We start from the raw sequence: 16,550 nt of genomic DNA, 5'->3' as shown, positions 1-16,550 counted from the left end.
GACTACGATAATTTAAAGGAGCATGAAAAACTATGAGTATTCTTCAGATGTGCAGCTTTAAGACATTAGTTACATAAAAATCATATGATTGCTGGACCTCTAGCCGTAACAGATAAAATAATTAAGTTATTTTATTATTTTCTTTGTAAAAGAGGGCAAATAAACTTTGTGTCAAGGTTGATAAATTTGTAAGGCTGAATTAAACATGATTGTTGTGAAGAGCATAAAGTGACTACTTTGTTTCCAATTCAAATTAGTTTAATTTGTCTCTGAGAACTTAGCTTATTCTGTAGATATATTCTGTTATAAACACTCCTATCTTATATATTATGGGAGTATTTTAAAACCCACAACCTCAGACTTGCTGTAAAGCAGAAATTAAAATATTGATTTCAATAACACGTTTTTTTGATTCTAAGAAAAACACAAGACTTCGTTTTTATCGATGAGGATAATTTTATCTGCATTCTAATAATAATTAGAATTCTGAATTGCACAAGATTTTATTTTTTTTTTCAGGATGCAAGGCATGCTGCAGAAGGAGAAATATACACAAAACTTAACCAAAAAATAGACGAATTTATTCAGATTGCTGATTATGATTGGACGATGTCTGAATCAGATGGAAGAGCCAGTGGATACTTAATGGACCTTATTAACTTTTTAAGAAGCACATTTCAAGTTTTTACGCACTTACCTGTAAGTGTTCAAAATTAAGTTTAATTTCAAACTATTGGAGCATTATTTTATTTTATTTTAAAGTACTAAGATTTTGAAGATACATGTGATTTTTGAATTGTGCATATGCTGGCAGATGTATTTTAAATTTTTTTTTTTTTTCAGTACAAATGTATTTTCAGATGTGTTTCAGTATGTTGATGATGCTTAACCATGGTAATACTTAGAAAGTACTTTCAAATACTTTAGTAATATTGTTAACAACAGCTAATTTACAAATTGTGTAAGAACTCATGCAGTTTTTTAAGGCATCAGATGGCCTTTTTAATGAACCATATCGGTTCTCTGTACACATGCATTGATCCAAGCATTGCAGAATTGGTGCAAATCTTGCATTTGTGCATAAGATTATGGAGGTCTTGTATTCTCCAAGATTTCGGGGTTTTTAGCTAAATAGTTTTGGTCATTAAAAGTAATTTGATTCTAGTTAACTGAGCTTCATTGAAATGAATCTTTGTTCATAATCAAATATATCCTGAATTATTTTGTCCCAGGTAACAGGATATTGTTAAACTATTTTATGTACTGATTGTTACATTCTGTTGTCTGATTTCCCCTTGCTTTAAGACAAAAAAGACTATTTCTGGTTTGATTTATCATCATAATAGTTTATAGCTTTATATGTCTGGAGTAACTTCAGTAAGTCTTTCAAGCTACATCTGCTTTTCATCAGCTTGTCCTTCGTTGCTACTGTCACACTCATGTCTGAATACTTTACCCATATGCAATGACTATAAAAATAATTCCTCAAGGCATAGAATGTTTTGAGTCTTCAGGCTGAAGTAAAAGATAATTTCTTCACGTGCACAGCAAGGTGGTGTAGTTGCTGACAGTGTGGGCTTATCTGGTCTTCTAAATCACATGTGAAGAGGCTGTGATTCTTCCGTCTCCTTTTTTTTTTTTTACTGACTCAAAGGCATAACCCACTCAGAATGTATCACGTAATATTGATGTGAATGTGACACGTGAGGCATGTGTTTCTGTGCCAAATCAGTTGAGATTTTTTGATATATAATAAGAAGTTTGTTAGATAGTTTTAAATTCTTGTAACTTGACATACAAAGCAGTGTGAACAAATGGCACTGCTCCTTAATGGTCATATATATATAGCAGTTAAGGGGTGTGCAACTTCTAGAGGAGGATGTACAGAAGTCTGTCATGAATGTAGATTGTGATACAGGTGTTCTTAAATGAGCCACAAACAGAATGAAGTAGTGTGTTATGAGGGATGGAAAGAACCAGCTGTAGCATTAGGACTTGAAAAGTGTGAAAGGAATAGAAATTTCTGCCTGGGGGCACAAGTCAACCTTTGGAGAAAGCTAGTTCCCATGAAGAGGTTATTTTGTAATTTCGCACTCTGGTTAGGTAACAGGCAGATGTAGAATTATATGGACAACTAGTCTGGACTGGCAAGAGGATTCTGGTAATTTTTTACTTACCCTGTGTATTGCTCTCTGTTCTGGCCTGGTGAGTTGCAGAAACATACAGTCCTATCAATGCTATTGTTCATGAGCTGTGGAGGTTTTATGAAAATGTGTATTCAGCTTCATTATGGTGATTCTGGTTAGATTTTTAATAGTATGTTATTTTCATTAAGAGAAAAATTGTAGTAAAAGCATTTTCAAACATAAGACCAGAACTAGGTTCCATAACTCATTAAAATAGCAGGCACTTTGGAGTGCTAAGCTAAGCTAGATTGTCATATGCCAAGTTGAGATTTGGAATAGTTTTAGTATTCTTTTTCATTAATGGATTATGCCATTAATGTCACAGTGTCATTTCTGTAATAATTTTTGTGTGGCTGGTAGAAACATCCCACTGCTCAAAGTAGTTTCTCAGAACCTTTTCTGTAATTAGAAATCGAAAAACAGAAGTCCTAGCCACTCACCATAGTTTTAGTAAGGAAAAGAGCACAACAAGTAGAGGAAGCTCTTCTCTTCCTGCTTTAGCATATCTGATCATGTTAGAGGGCATAGTGCTAGGGCTAGTGGCTCTAGTTGGCCACACTAGTTTTCTGTAGTCTTGTTCAAGGGTCACTGAGTTTCTGTTTGATAAGTCTTCCTGTAGAAGTGCTATAATATGTGCTTTAATGTTTTTTTCCTGTGGTCATTGTATTTCTGCTGTTAGAGTCTTGCTGAATTTTAGATGTAAGTGTAAGCTGCATAAATGCACGGGGATGTGTCTGCTTTTGTGCTTCTGTGTGGGGCTATACTGAAGTATTTCTGTACCAATGTAGACATAACTTTTAAAAAATACATCTTGTGTTACATATCTGTTTCATGCAACTTGTATTACATTTATTGGAACATTAGAAATCTAAATCATGTAGACTCTGATCTCAATTTTACTGAACCTGCACACTTTGTGGCACAACTTAGTTGGGGTCTGATATCTCTACTGACTCACTGGAAATGTCTTGTGCCTCTGAAGCTTTCTGGTTTTTTCTCTGAAGTTTTGTATCTTAGTTTTCTCCTGAGCTTGTTTACTGCACTGAAGAAGCAGTTTGGGAAAAGAAAATAGCTTTATTCCACCCTGAAGTTATATTACCATTAGATTTATGTTAAAATTCATTGGGTCGTATTACATTTAGATTCTTACTGTCCTGAGCCATTCTAAGAATTGCTTGAACAAAGTATGCTAATGACACACAGATAGCCTCTGTAAGCCAAGATAATGAACATGGCATTTTTTAAACTAAGTATTTTGGAATACGTTATTTCTTACCATGAAAACTTTCTGTGAAGGCATATCAACAGACACTATGTAATTTGTGATGTTCTTTATTACAGAAAAACATTTTATTGCCAAATTAGTATTTTTAAAATTCTAATATTTTTGTTATGCCTCAACAAAATATTATAAACTTTCACGGGTTAAAAAAAATAATTTAAGGAATTATGTAGCTGTAATTGTTCTTTTTGGAAGTTTTTCTTTACCTTTTATTGCTACCAATTTTTTATTCTTTTTTTTTTTTTTTTTTGATGTTGACAGTACATCTTAATTTTTTTGTTTTGATTGCCTTACTGGTTTCCTTCTCAGAATAACAACAATGACCATGCAGCTATGTCGGTAAGTAGATGCAAGATGAAGAAAAAGCATGTGAATTGAAAAACTATGAACTGCCTGCAGGCTTATTGCTTCAATTTTTAATCAGTTAATAAGAAGATCCTTCTCTTTTCCTGATGACTTGCTGCGTACCTTGTGTGGTTGCATGCAGGGATCAAGTTAATGACTAACACTGGGGTTTCGTACACTGGGACAACAGGAGCCCTAAAAACCTTGCAGAAGGTTGGTGGGGTGTGCGTTGCATCCCAAATGAGAAAATTTAGAAGAGACTAGGAGACCCTTTGGAAGAAAGGTCAGGTATCAAAATGCAGCTATGAGACAAGCATACAGAATAAGGGTAAAGTGGTAGCATAAAGAATCAGTGAAAGTTCCATCATTTCTGTGCTACATCTGTCTGGGGTTAAGGGAATGTGTGTGCTCAATCTTTATTATTTTTTTTTTAAGATGATGAATTGTGTTTAAGAATTCTTTCACGTCCTGATTATTTTCAGGTCATCAATTTTTGTATACAGAGTTTATTTTGATTTGGCATAAACGTTTCCATGATAATGAAAGTCTTGAAATTAATAATATTCTGTTAAGAATGCTTCTGAATACTGAATTTCTGAACTTTTGCTATTTTTTTCTAATTATATGGTAGAATCTTGTTCACTTAATCAGTGTACAGCAACAAATGTGTACTGTGGTGTTCACTGTTTCTGTGAACAAATGCATACGTCATTTAAAGTACACAGTATGGGAATAACCCTGTTCATTGCTGTAATCTGAAAAACAATTGGCTGAGTAGTAGCTCTGTGAATCTGGAAAGAGGATCTAGCAGTGGGCTTCTAAGTTGTTAGAACCCTGGAGCACATGAGTTACAAATGGAGGTTTAGGGAGGTGGATTATTCAGTCTGTTAAAGAGAAAGGTTGGGAGAGAGAGATCCATTGGCAGCCTACAACCTCTTAAAGAACAGATACAAAGGTGATGGAGCCAAACTCTTTCTCGTAGGACAGACAAATTCACATGTGACTGTGGTCACAGGTAGAAGCTTGTGAGGTGAGGCTTTGACATTATGAAAAAAGTTTGCACAAAGAGAGTACTGTGGTGTTGGAGAAGGTTATCCAGTGAGGCTGTTGAATTCCCCTCGATTGTTTTGAAGGCTCAGCTGGAAAAAAGGACAATGGACCTGAACTTGTGTGGGTAACAGTCCCACTTGGGTAGGAGATTGGACTACATGACATTGATGTTCATTCCAGCAAACATTTCTATGATTTGAATACTCAGCCTGATGTGGAACTGTCAAGCTAATAGGTGTCATGAACACTACAAATATTGAATGTCTTGTGTAGAAATACTTCGTGTTAATGTAGAATAGGTATCAGTGTGCCAGTTATGACACAACCAAGCACTAGCGGAATTTCAGCAATGCAGAGCACAGAGGCTACATTGCTTTCGGAAGGTTATAATTTGAGGGTCATGCAGTTATTTCTAAAAAGTCACAATAATTTAGTCTTTAAGATTATTTCTGTTTTCAGGTTTTTTTTTTCATCCCATTTTAATTTCATATTGCGGTTTATAGTCCTGTTAGATACTTTGAATCGAAAAGCAAATTGAAATTTCATTATACAGCCATTAATCTCATAAAATCAATTGGATTATCAAATTTGTTATTAAGGACCTGCATTTTTTTAGCATTTATTTTGAACAGTTAAAGAAAAAATTTACCTTCTATTTTCAGATCAGTTAAATTGAAATTATAGAGGGTGTGTATGTAAGTGTTTTTAATCTAAGTTTAGAATTAGCTGAAGTTTTATTCTTGATATACTTTTTTAATATAAAGTTAGTATTGGACAAATTACTTTCAAGTAGGTGTTTTTTGTTATTTCAGTAGAACTTGGGGCAGAGACTGGAAGTAAAATTGATTCTTAAAAAGTCCATTATTGTTTTTTAGTATACTTGTATTTTAACAATAATTCAAAAGTTGGGTTTTAGTCCTGATGTTAAGTAATATAATGCTTTAGTTACTCTGACTAATAAAATCTGTATGTTTAGTTTCTATGAATTTTTAGAATTTTTTTCATTATGTCATTTCATATTGTTAAATTAATTTCCTCAGCTTCTTAGATTTAACATAAGTTTTGTTATTTCCTTTTATGCTGAGGATGGCAGTTTGTGTTATTTTATTGTTTCCATGATTGGCAGCAAAAACCTAATTTCACAGCTTGCAGTGAGGGTGAAGGGGTGGTGGTTTTCTGCAGCTATATTCAAAAACTGTCAATCAACAGCCTCCACGGGCTACTTAAAGAATGGGTTTTCTTACTGATTTCTCCAAATGCTGCTTCATGCTGTCTTTGATTGGCACAGCCTGGCAGGGAGGATGGATGAATCTGTCACTGGCCTGTTAATTGTGTTGCTGGTCTCAGCCTGACATCAGGTCTTTGACTCCTAAGTGGCTCAATACAAAACAAATTAGCAGATTGTAGTCATATTTCTCATTCTATATGCTTTGACTTTGTTGAATGCAGTCCATAAATCATATTGACTGACACCACAGTGAATGATGAAAGCTGCTTTTGAGACAGCTAGCATGGGTCTTAGAAAGCAGTACTGCGAAGGTGCCGTGGAAGGATGCATATGGCTGACCCTTTGGGAATTTCCTAGAAGCCAAATGTCTCTTTACTGCAATTGTTCTTAGGAGAAAAGCTTTTGGGTCCTATAAAAAAGGATTTAATATGTCAGCAGATTCTCTTTACAAGCTCCTTTGAAATATAAGAAGTTTGTCTAAGGGTTTTCTCTATTTACAAACTTGTATTTCAGCAAAATGTGAAGGCTGGGTGAAAAAACAGTTGCCTTTAACACTGTTAGCAGGTGTTTTTGCTTATAGAATAGGGTCCTTGTTTCCTAAACTTTACATTGGTTGAGTGGAAGAATAGGTTTTGTAGATAGCAGCAATTAGCATAGGCAAAGCGGAGATAATAGTAAGTGTCTCCAAATGGGAGGCAACTGGAGCGAATGCGAGAAGCCTGCTGAATCTTTGCATGCTATTGAATATAAGTGTTTAATTGCTAGATACAATAACCACAGCCACCCTATTGAAAAATAATAATAGTAATTTAAAAAAGAAAACAACAAACACCCAAACCTGGCAAATAATAAACATTAAGAATGTTTTAAAACTAACTGAGATTTGCTTAATTCTGGAAATAAAAAATGTTACTGCTAAGTCCATGACTCCTTAAATTTCCTCTTCAAAATGTTTTATGAAAAAATAGCAAGGAATTGATTAATTGGTGGGTGGTGGAATCTTGGAGGTAGATTTTTAACTATATCTCACTTGTCAAACATGAATTTGAATTTAATTTATTTCTGAATATTGTACATCAAATGTATTGTGAACTGGGAAGCAATATATTTTGAAGAGGATAACAGTAAAGTTAACATTTCTCTCAGTTAAAATTCAGCATTTTGATTGATATATGTAGCTTTGTTTTTCTCTAGATTTAAGAGAACTGAGTGTATCAAGGAAGTATAAACTGTGTATAGTAAACTTCTGTTATTTGTTGATGTGTCCTGTGAACAATAAGCCTGTAGTTCAAGTTACATAGTTGGAAATAATTTAAATGTTAGGATGTTTCCATTTTATGAAATTTAAAAATAAACATTAAACACACATGTAGTGATACTTCAAGTCCAAGTGGCTTTTACCATGTCATTTCTGCATTGTAACCATTATCTTGTGCTCCAGTACTATTGATATTTGCCAGACTGCAACAATTAACTACAGATGCTTGTTAGAAATGTAAAATTATGTCTTTTATTTAAAGTATTAGACGAGTACACATTATTTGCATGTAAAATAAATTGAATGTTAAAATTTTTCTTGACAGCCTATTAATCTGGCTGAACTTTTATTACATTATAGTGGCAGCATAAATAGGACATGGAGCTGATTTGATGGAGCAGTACATTAAACAGAGATGCACTAGTTGTTCCATTAAATCAAAATGGCATTTCCATTAAGTATTTCAAAGCTACTACACTGTAATTAAATGAAGTGTGGCCCATCGATTCCCCTTCTCACCTCCGTTTTTCCTTCCTTTCCCCCCTTTTTTTTCCTCTTTTCTTTTTTTTTTCCCCATTCATATTGATATTGTTCTGCTTGGGGAATAGAGCTGCATGTCTCCCAGTGTAATTACCATTGGGTTTGGGAGACTTTTAAGCATGCTGTTCTTGCATTGTTTCTTACATTCCTCTTTGTCAGTTCATCTGTTTTGGTCAAAAATGTTATTCGCTTTTCTGAGATTTTCAATTAAGAAACTGACATCTCATTTTAGATATAAAGCTCCTAACAGTTCAAGGTGTCCTAACGCTAAAGAGGTATTAGCAAAAGCCGTTTAATGTTTCAACGTGACATGCAAGGAGAGTGAATGCTTTGCATTGTGTTGTCTACATTTTAATTATGTTGTAACAAAGAATGGATTTTTAAAGTTAAAAATATTTAGGGCCAAATTTGCTTTCAGTTATATGTCTACATGAAAATTCAAATGACATGAAAAAAAAATCTTATTAAGGACAAGGTCTGGCTCTTCAGGTGTTGGAGCAGTATTTTCCAAACTTTTGGGAACAGTGAACTGGATAGATCAAAATGGTCTATCCTTGCCATTTTTCATTGCTTATGCGTGTTTCTGTGAGTCAACAGTGAATTGATCAACCTGACTTTGCAGAAAACAGCTGGGGAACTGTTGCTTTAGAGAAATGGATGTCATTGCTTTACTGATGGATACAAGTAAAACAACAGTGGTGTGTGCCCCAGTAGGTTTATTATATAATTATGATTTTTTTTGCGTAAGCATGTTAATAGTTGTTTTTGTTTTAATATATATTGTAACATAGACATCAGTTGAAAAGCATAGTTTCAGTATATTAAACCACAGAGATTCATATAATTACATTTGAAAGCCAAGATCACTCTGCTCTAAAAGATTGCAATGCTATGAATAGAATGGTGCCATCTGATCGGGTATCTGGTCTTAACTGGTATTCTTAATTTTAATTTAGAATTTCCATATCTTTCAATTTTTCTTTTCTTTTTAAATTTTTAATAATTTATCAAATTAAAGTCTGATTTTGTGCTTTGCTTTTTGGTCTCATGTTTGGAAAATGATTTCTCTCAATTACATATACATTGTAAAGAGCAATGTTACTAATTAGGCTGTGTTTGGAAAATGATTTCTATTTTGTACAGTAGAGGGCTACATTTCATTTTGCTAGTAGTTGATTACTGGCAGCACTGACTTATTAAGTACCTGAAAAGATGATAGATAACCATGAATATTTTAAATAATTTAGCAAGAAGCCTTGACATGGAATTCAAGCAATTAGAGTGCCAATAATTAGCACATGCTATTATGAAAAATGCCCCACTGAAAGCAGTGATTTTGATTTATAGAAAGTTTGGGTTTTTTTTTTTGCTGTCTATTGTTAAATATAGGGAGCATGTTGATTTTCATTACATTCTTGTTTTCATTCTGTTTGGGTGAAAAAAATTAAAATAAATCCACAAAACTGTTCATATGCTTCAGCAATTTATATTGTTATTATTTTCAAAATGTCCTTGTATTCATGAAGACTGTTGGATTTCTGGAAGAAATATCAATTGTTGCTTTACCATATATTTAATTTAGATCTCTGATTGATTTAATAGAAACAAAGCAAACAGATCAAAGAAATAATAGCAAGTATGATCCTTCTCCTTCTAATCTGAGCCCTGCATCATTAAGGCTTCAGTGTATATTAAGATCAAACAAGATAAGCAGTTCTTTAGTGACATATAATTTATTTCTACCTTAAAACCTGTTGCTCTTTCTACTAGGGAAAAGTGGCCCAGACAGCTTGCATGTCAGCCTGCCAGCATCTTTCAACATCCCTAATGCAGATGCTACTGGACAGTGAATTAAAACAAATAAGCATGGGAGCAATTCAGCAGTTTAATTTAGATGTGATACAGTGTGAATGTAAGTAGATGTTCCAGAATTCATATTTATATCTGTCTTAACACTGCAAAAAAGTTCTTTAATGTAAGCCATATAGGGATCTTTTTTCCATAATCTGCTAAAGCTTTGTCTTTAAAAAAACAAACAAACAAACAAAAAAATTACAATACATATTCTTGTAAATGTATTTGTGAGTAAGTATGTTAACATTTCTGGAAAATTTTTTTATGAAACCTTTGTTAACTCAAGTATCTGATTGAGGCATACATCTGTTGTTACTGTTAATGGGATCGTAATTGCTATATCCAGTAAAAAGACTATAGTGCAAAATTGCCCAAAAGCACCACATAAATACTATGGGTTTATAGTTGTGGAAAAAAAGGTAAAAAGTCTGTGAAATTTCAATTTTCCCTCTTGAGTTTATTTATTATGACACAAATTTTAAATGTGCTGTTAATAGGGTTTCCTCTCTCCTAGAACTACTACTCACTGTCTGAAATAATAATACTAATTTAGTAAACATCAGATGTTCTTTTATTCTTGCTTTTCAATATATGTCGTCAGAATTATTTTATAAAACTGGTTCAATCTGGCACTGAATTCAGGATTAGTTTCCTCAGTGTTTTGCATGGAGGTCACCGCTGAGGATGGGCTGTTAATCTGTATGAAGGAAGTTACTTCCATAACATTGTTGTGTGATGAATAGGTTTTAGATCTGGTTTTAGAGTTGATAACTGAGATATGGTGAAAAGGCTCACTAGCATTTTTTTCAGTTCATGCTTTTTTGATATTTACTCTCTGTTTTTCGAAGTTCCTTTCCTCTTCTGTGTTTGAAGCATGGATCTCAATGGTTTTGATAACAACAGCTGTAAATGGGGGAGTTCTGCAAGTCACATCCTGAGGTTTTTAGTTTGGACACATGAAAAAATTGGCTACTCAAATAACAGTCACCTATGGGCAATTAAATTTGATTTCAAGCAATTTCCTTGGTATCACAAAGGGTTCTTGTGGGAGTCCAGGGACAGAGTTGAGGGGCATTTTTTTTCATTTTAACCATATGCTTATGTTTCCTTCTCCTGCCTCACTTGTTACATTGCAGCTAAACTCTGTGACATCCTTCTGACGGTCCTTCATTATACAGCCTTAAGGCCTTTCTATGTGTGGAATGAACTGACAGGATAATCAGAGTCCAATTGAAAAAAATATATGTGACCATGACATTAAAGTTTGTCTTGTGGTTGCACAAGTTGGCCAAACCTATGATGGTTTTTGGTTTTGTTTTTTTTTTTTTTTACTTTTAGTACACTTGATGTTGCAAATTTAGTAGTGTTCTTTTCAGGTAGGTGGTAGGGGGTATGTAGGGGTATGTGCATTTGTGTAGTTTTCTAGATGTAAAAAAGATCCTAGCTGTGAAAATGGAAGTTCTGTGGTGTTTGTAATACTGACACCATAATCATTCATCTAGACAAGCTGAATTGGTGCGCTCACTAAACAGTTATCTGCCTTCTGAACAAATAGTGTAACAGTGAAAAAAGCTTGCCCACTACCATATTATTCTGTTTCTAGTATTGAAAATATCATCTGTGAACAATGCAGTACTTCACTACACTGTAGAGATTAACCAGTTCATTGTTTCATTTGGGGATTTCTAGCAGTACAGGGGATAAAATGTATGCCTTGCAGGTGACTTTCACAGTATGAACACAGCAAAGTAATGAGAAGTCCCAACAAGTCTGTCTGTCGTCTGGTCTCTGAGTTGTTTTCAGACCTTTGTCTTTTCAGCCTTTGCCCTGTAGTGCACCATTCTCATATCTATTACTGCTCTTTCTACCATCTTTTGTTGCTGCACAGTGGAAGCTTCAATCACTGGAGAAGTCTTAGGAGAGTTTTAGCTAATCTAACGTGATAATGTTTCATTGTTTTAAGATTAAAATATAACCTTGAGACAACATGTTTTGTTATATGTAGCAGTTATACTGAGCATATGGCATGGGCAGGACATGGAAAACCTTCAGCCAAAATGAGGAAGTTTCAAAAAACTAGTAACTTAAAGACTTTCTTTAAGTCTCATTCTTTCCACCATGGCAAAATGTCTGGTGTGGGTTGTATAGATGCAAATAGAATAAATTTTAATTCTTTCTCTCTGCAAAGCTTTTAAAGCATGTTAGAAAAAATTTGGTTTTGCACAGAAACCCTTTAAGTAGCTTAAAGATAATTATGGAAGCTAGTCAGAATAGTATGTTGCAACGAATAACATCTTATAATCTGTGGAATAAAGGATCAATGCAAGATTTTACTCAGACTGCTTTGCTGCTGTGGTTTCATTCATAAGGTCCATCACAGGCACATTCCAGGCCTCACTGTGATGCCTGTGATTTATGTTCTTGCTCATCACCCTCCCCTAGCTTTATTCTTTGACACTTTGAGATTAATGGATACGACAGCGACATTTCAATTAGTGCTTAGAGTGTGCGAATAATTCTCAACTGCTGGATAGTTTGCTACTGTGTTGTATACATGGATTTGACATTTTACTTACAGACACAGTGGAGTATACTCAGGTGCATTTTGAACTAAGAAGTTATGTGAGATATGTGTAAAATGTTACAGTATATCAGATATGTGTAAAAGGTTACAAATATCTGAAGATACTTTTTTTTTTAAAAAATCTTGGCAATATTCCAGGTATTTATTCTGATATTTAACATTGCATTTTTATTCTTTCTAATATGAACTGGAGGAGATCTAAATAAAAGCAGGAAAATGTGATTACTTGTCAGCTTTTTTTTCTTCTCCATTAAAAAGTAATGAGCAGTCCAACCAACAACCCAACAATTTGTTAATGAGCAGCGATGTGTTAAAATCGGCAAGTGCTAAAGTTCTTAGTCACAGTAAATAGGTAGAATAATAAGTGGACTTCCAAGAAAGGAAGGTGGAAGGGAAGGAGATGATTTTGTGGTGAATGCTGGGATTTCAGCTGCACTGCATTTCTATGCAAAGCAGAGCAGAAAATCTGGAAGCAGCCGCTTTTTCTTTGCTTTTGTTCAAGAACAGTAAAGTGTGAAGTGGTCTTCTCTGATGATTTATTAATAGAAAAAAAAAAACCCAAACAACAAAACAAACCAAGTTACTATCTTTTTCCTCTGCTTCTATAAGTTTTTTGTTTTCTTTCCAAAAAGTCCAAAATCTTTCAGTTTGATTTCAGTTTGTCCTGTTCCAATTGAAGTATTTCTCTACTTTTTTTACGTATTTTGTAATTTATACCATCCAAATCTTGTATCAGCTTTTTATTAAGGAATTAGAACTTGTCAGAAATTCTTAATTGATGGAAGAGGTAAAAGTAATTTTCATCATTTATGTGTTTTAACATAGCTGAATTGTGAAACAGGATTAATTGACAGAAGGAGGTATGGTTGAGCGGGCATCCTTCTTCACCCAGACATGAGTCTGTGCAGGGATGAAGAGGTTTTGGGTCCTGCCTATTAATGAGCATGGGATAGCAGAGAATTAGCACAAAGCAGGATGCAGTGTGCCTTCCTAAATAGCTCTAGAAGGGCTTCCTGCCAGCCCTTGCTTTTTCACCCACTGTGTGGAGAGCTGCAGTATCCAAGAGCAAGAGAGATCTTGACTCAAGTGCTCTCTGTTGAGCGTGCATGAAGGCTATCTCCAGGTGGGCATGCCAGAATCCGAGGAACCCAAATCCTGTTTGTCCTTGAAAAGGCACTGTATTCTTCTCTGGAGGCCCCTCACTTTACCTGCTTCTTCTCCCATCTGGGAAGCCAGGTTACTTAACTCACTTGAGACCATCCTTCATCTGCCAGTCACATATGGCAGCACAAGAGTGAGGGGAAGCAGCGAGATCTCACCGGTGCTGGGGGCAGGGCTGGGGGCTGCTGCCCGGCCAGCTGGCAGCTCCCTCAGCGAGGCTCCCCTCCAGGCGTGTTTGAACAGCTGGAGCATCCAACAGGGCTGCAAAGTGGTTGACCGCTGCTGAGATCGTCACCCGATTCTCCGCTCTTCCTTTAAAAATACATTCGTAGCTTTGCTGCCCTGCCTGTGAATCACTACTGTGAGAATGAAGTAAAACTACCCTAATTTAGCTTTTCATCCAAAGTATGGACTCTGAGCAGCAAAACTATTTGTCAAGGATCCGGTACTGAATTCCCAGACAATAGAGAGGCACAACCAGATGATGGCTAAAAGATGGAGTTTAGAGAGAATAAATTTAGAAACCTGTTAATAAATCTAGAAGTGCATAGAAATTCAGTACAATTTACAGTTAAAAATGTCTTAAACTCTATTTTAGCAGACACAGCCTTTTTCTTAAGATATTCATTAACACATATGTACATCAATTCACTTACGCTCTGTATACAAAATATAATGAAAAGATCAAAGCAAAGTATTCAAAAGAAAATGGACTAAAGTCATCTTTACAATATTTAAATTTCTCATGTATGTGTTACCTCCCAGCCTGGTTTTGTATTACTACATGCTTTTTTCCTTAGATCCTACCTCCTGTAAATTCCCATACTGCCTATTGTAGGATGTATGTTGAGATTATATATATAGTGGACACACATTGTGCCAAAGATCTTGTTCTATACACACAGAAAAGGTCTACACGGTATCAGCAAAGTGCAGGGAAAGAAGATGTTAACAAAACCCTTGTGAATAGCAGATTAATGTAATGCATATTTTCAGCTTATTTTCCTGAAAATCATTGAAGTTCCTGATTTAAACTGCCAAGCAGCCAGTTGTTTGCCCCTATAAGTGACAGTTTAATGGTGATCTTTGCATTTCGTTCTCATATATTATAAAATTCCTGAATGCTCTTATGCACACTAAAACAAGCAACCAACCAGCCCCCTACCCCTCCAAATCCTTTTTAAGCCTTGAATGAATATAGTGGGTGAATATTTTAAAAGATGTATATATGACAATGTTTCATTACTATCTGGAAAAGGACCCTTAGGACAAAGATGTTAAGAATGTTAATCCTGTTCTTATAATATCTTCCTGAAATGCTGTGCAGTAGAAAATATTTAATTAGCTTTGTAAAATTGTTAGCAAAACTTAAAAGCCCTAAGCTGAGGGCGGAGGGAGAACTGTCTGACTGTTACCATAAGTAGATTATCTTTTTGCCCTTTGAACTCATGAAATTGTAATAATGAAACAAATTCTACTGTAATCACCTGTCAGAATGACCCAAATGTGAGAATAAATGCTTATCCTATAATGAGTGTCCCTGGTGTTGTGAATGCATTCATAATATAAAATTGTAGTTAAAAAGAACAAAGCTGATGCAATAATTAAGTTTGGTGCTGTTGTGGTTGCATGCTTCTTATTCCATAGTTGCAGTAGTAGTAGTACTATATAGACAAACTAAATCCTACTGCATTATTAGGTTAAATTCCAAATTGTTAGCTTGATGAGCTGCAGAATGGATGCAAATATTTGCCCTGTGGCGAGTAAAAGTATTCCACTATAGGAAAGTACCTACCAAAGTATAAAGTGCCAGTAGTTAACTGAAACGTTTTGCTGCAGGTCACACTTTCCAGTTCCATTTGCTTTTCAGTTCTGTAGTCATTCCTTTGCTGTAGAGCTTCCTTCTCCCACTGCTTCCGTGGTGGAGCTGGAGGAGCTCACGTTCTAGTGGGAGAGGCAGGTCTCTGTATAAATGGAGGTTATACAGGACCAGATACAGATAAGCCTTATCTTTCAAGAATAGTATTAGGTTCTCCTTCCTCATTTAGAGGATGTAGAAAAGACCCCTTCTGACCATCATGCTTATCCTCCTTACTGGTGTGCTGCCACAGCTCTCAACCCATGCATCTCTTTTTAGTGGTTTGCTATGGGGCATTGCTAAGAATTCCGTACTATAGTATGGTATTCCTATTTTAAATGCCATGTTTGGCTGACCAAAGGGGACACCATCACAGCCTGTCTGTCTCTGAAGAAAGGGTAATCGCAGTGGCCATGAAATACCTGCAGAAGACAGCCATGAAGACACCCAACCCTTTAGCCTAGGACATTCAGAAGGGTACTTTCATAGGCCCGGAGATCTTTTGTTCTTCTGCAGGCTGGTAGTTGTACAGACTGTTTTCTCTTTTGCATTACCATAATACAAGTAATAAATTCTTCCTCTACTGGTATAACTGCTACTCTGATGTTATATTCATCTATTACTAAGTTATCATAGATATTCTGAGATGGTCTTAGTAGCTTCTTGTACCACTTAAATAAGAATCTTTATTTTCATTTACAGTTGCATTCCATATAATAATTTTTAGACTTGTGGGTAGTCTATTTGAATTCATTAGTTTGCTTTAAGTTGAAATCATACATTCAGAAGTAAATGACTAAGCCCAGTATTTTACTGTCATGTTAGCTCAGACACCAATGTCTTTCTGGGTGTTACTTTCACTTGATGCTCCCAATTTTCTAAGTAGCCATTAAAAAAAACCCCAAAACACAAAAAACAAACAAAAAAGCCAAAACCAAACTATTAAGGATTTCATATTACTTTTAAATGTGAGCAGGAGTCCATGTGGCACAGTAGAGTTGAGCACTGGATCTGTGGGGTTGTGAGGCAGTGGGTGTTTCTGCAACTGTCTTTGTTATTAATGTCTAATTTGGAATAGAAAACCAAAAAGTATATTTATTTTAAGTAAGTTTGACAATTATTGATAATTTCCTAATTTAAACAAACAGCTGATCTTTTTTCATTACCATGTTACCATTTTTTGTATTTTTAGTATAGTTTTGCC

General features: G+C 35.0%; 1 protein-coding gene across 4 annotated transcripts in view; it reads left to right on the top strand.

Moving 5' to 3' along the window:
* The window catches only part of EXOC6 (exocyst complex component 6), a 91,061-nt gene that overhangs the window by 48,509 nt on the left and 26,002 nt on the right, over positions 1 to 16,550 (top strand). For 2 of the 4 annotated variants that reach the window (XM_030486599.1, XM_030486600.2), the window contains exons 18-20: positions 520 to 699; positions 3,778 to 3,807; positions 9,660 to 9,801. In XM_030486599.1, the coding sequence (XP_030342459.1) occupies positions 520 to 699; positions 3,778 to 3,807; positions 9,660 to 9,801 (352 nt within the window). The remainder of the gene's footprint in view (positions 1 to 519; positions 700 to 3,777; positions 3,808 to 9,659; positions 9,802 to 16,550) is intronic. The other 2 variants (XM_030486603.1, XM_030486602.2) reach the window with 1 other exon arrangement.

The sequence above is a fragment of the Strigops habroptila genome, chromosome 5 (genome assembly GCF_004027225.2).
Source record: "Strigops habroptila isolate Jane chromosome 5, bStrHab1.2.pri, whole genome shotgun sequence".
Lineage (NCBI taxonomy): Eukaryota > Metazoa > Chordata > Aves > Psittaciformes > Psittacidae > Strigops > Strigops habroptila.
The sequence above is the reverse complement of the archived record's forward strand: the minus strand, read 5'-3'. Positions and strand labels throughout refer to the sequence as shown.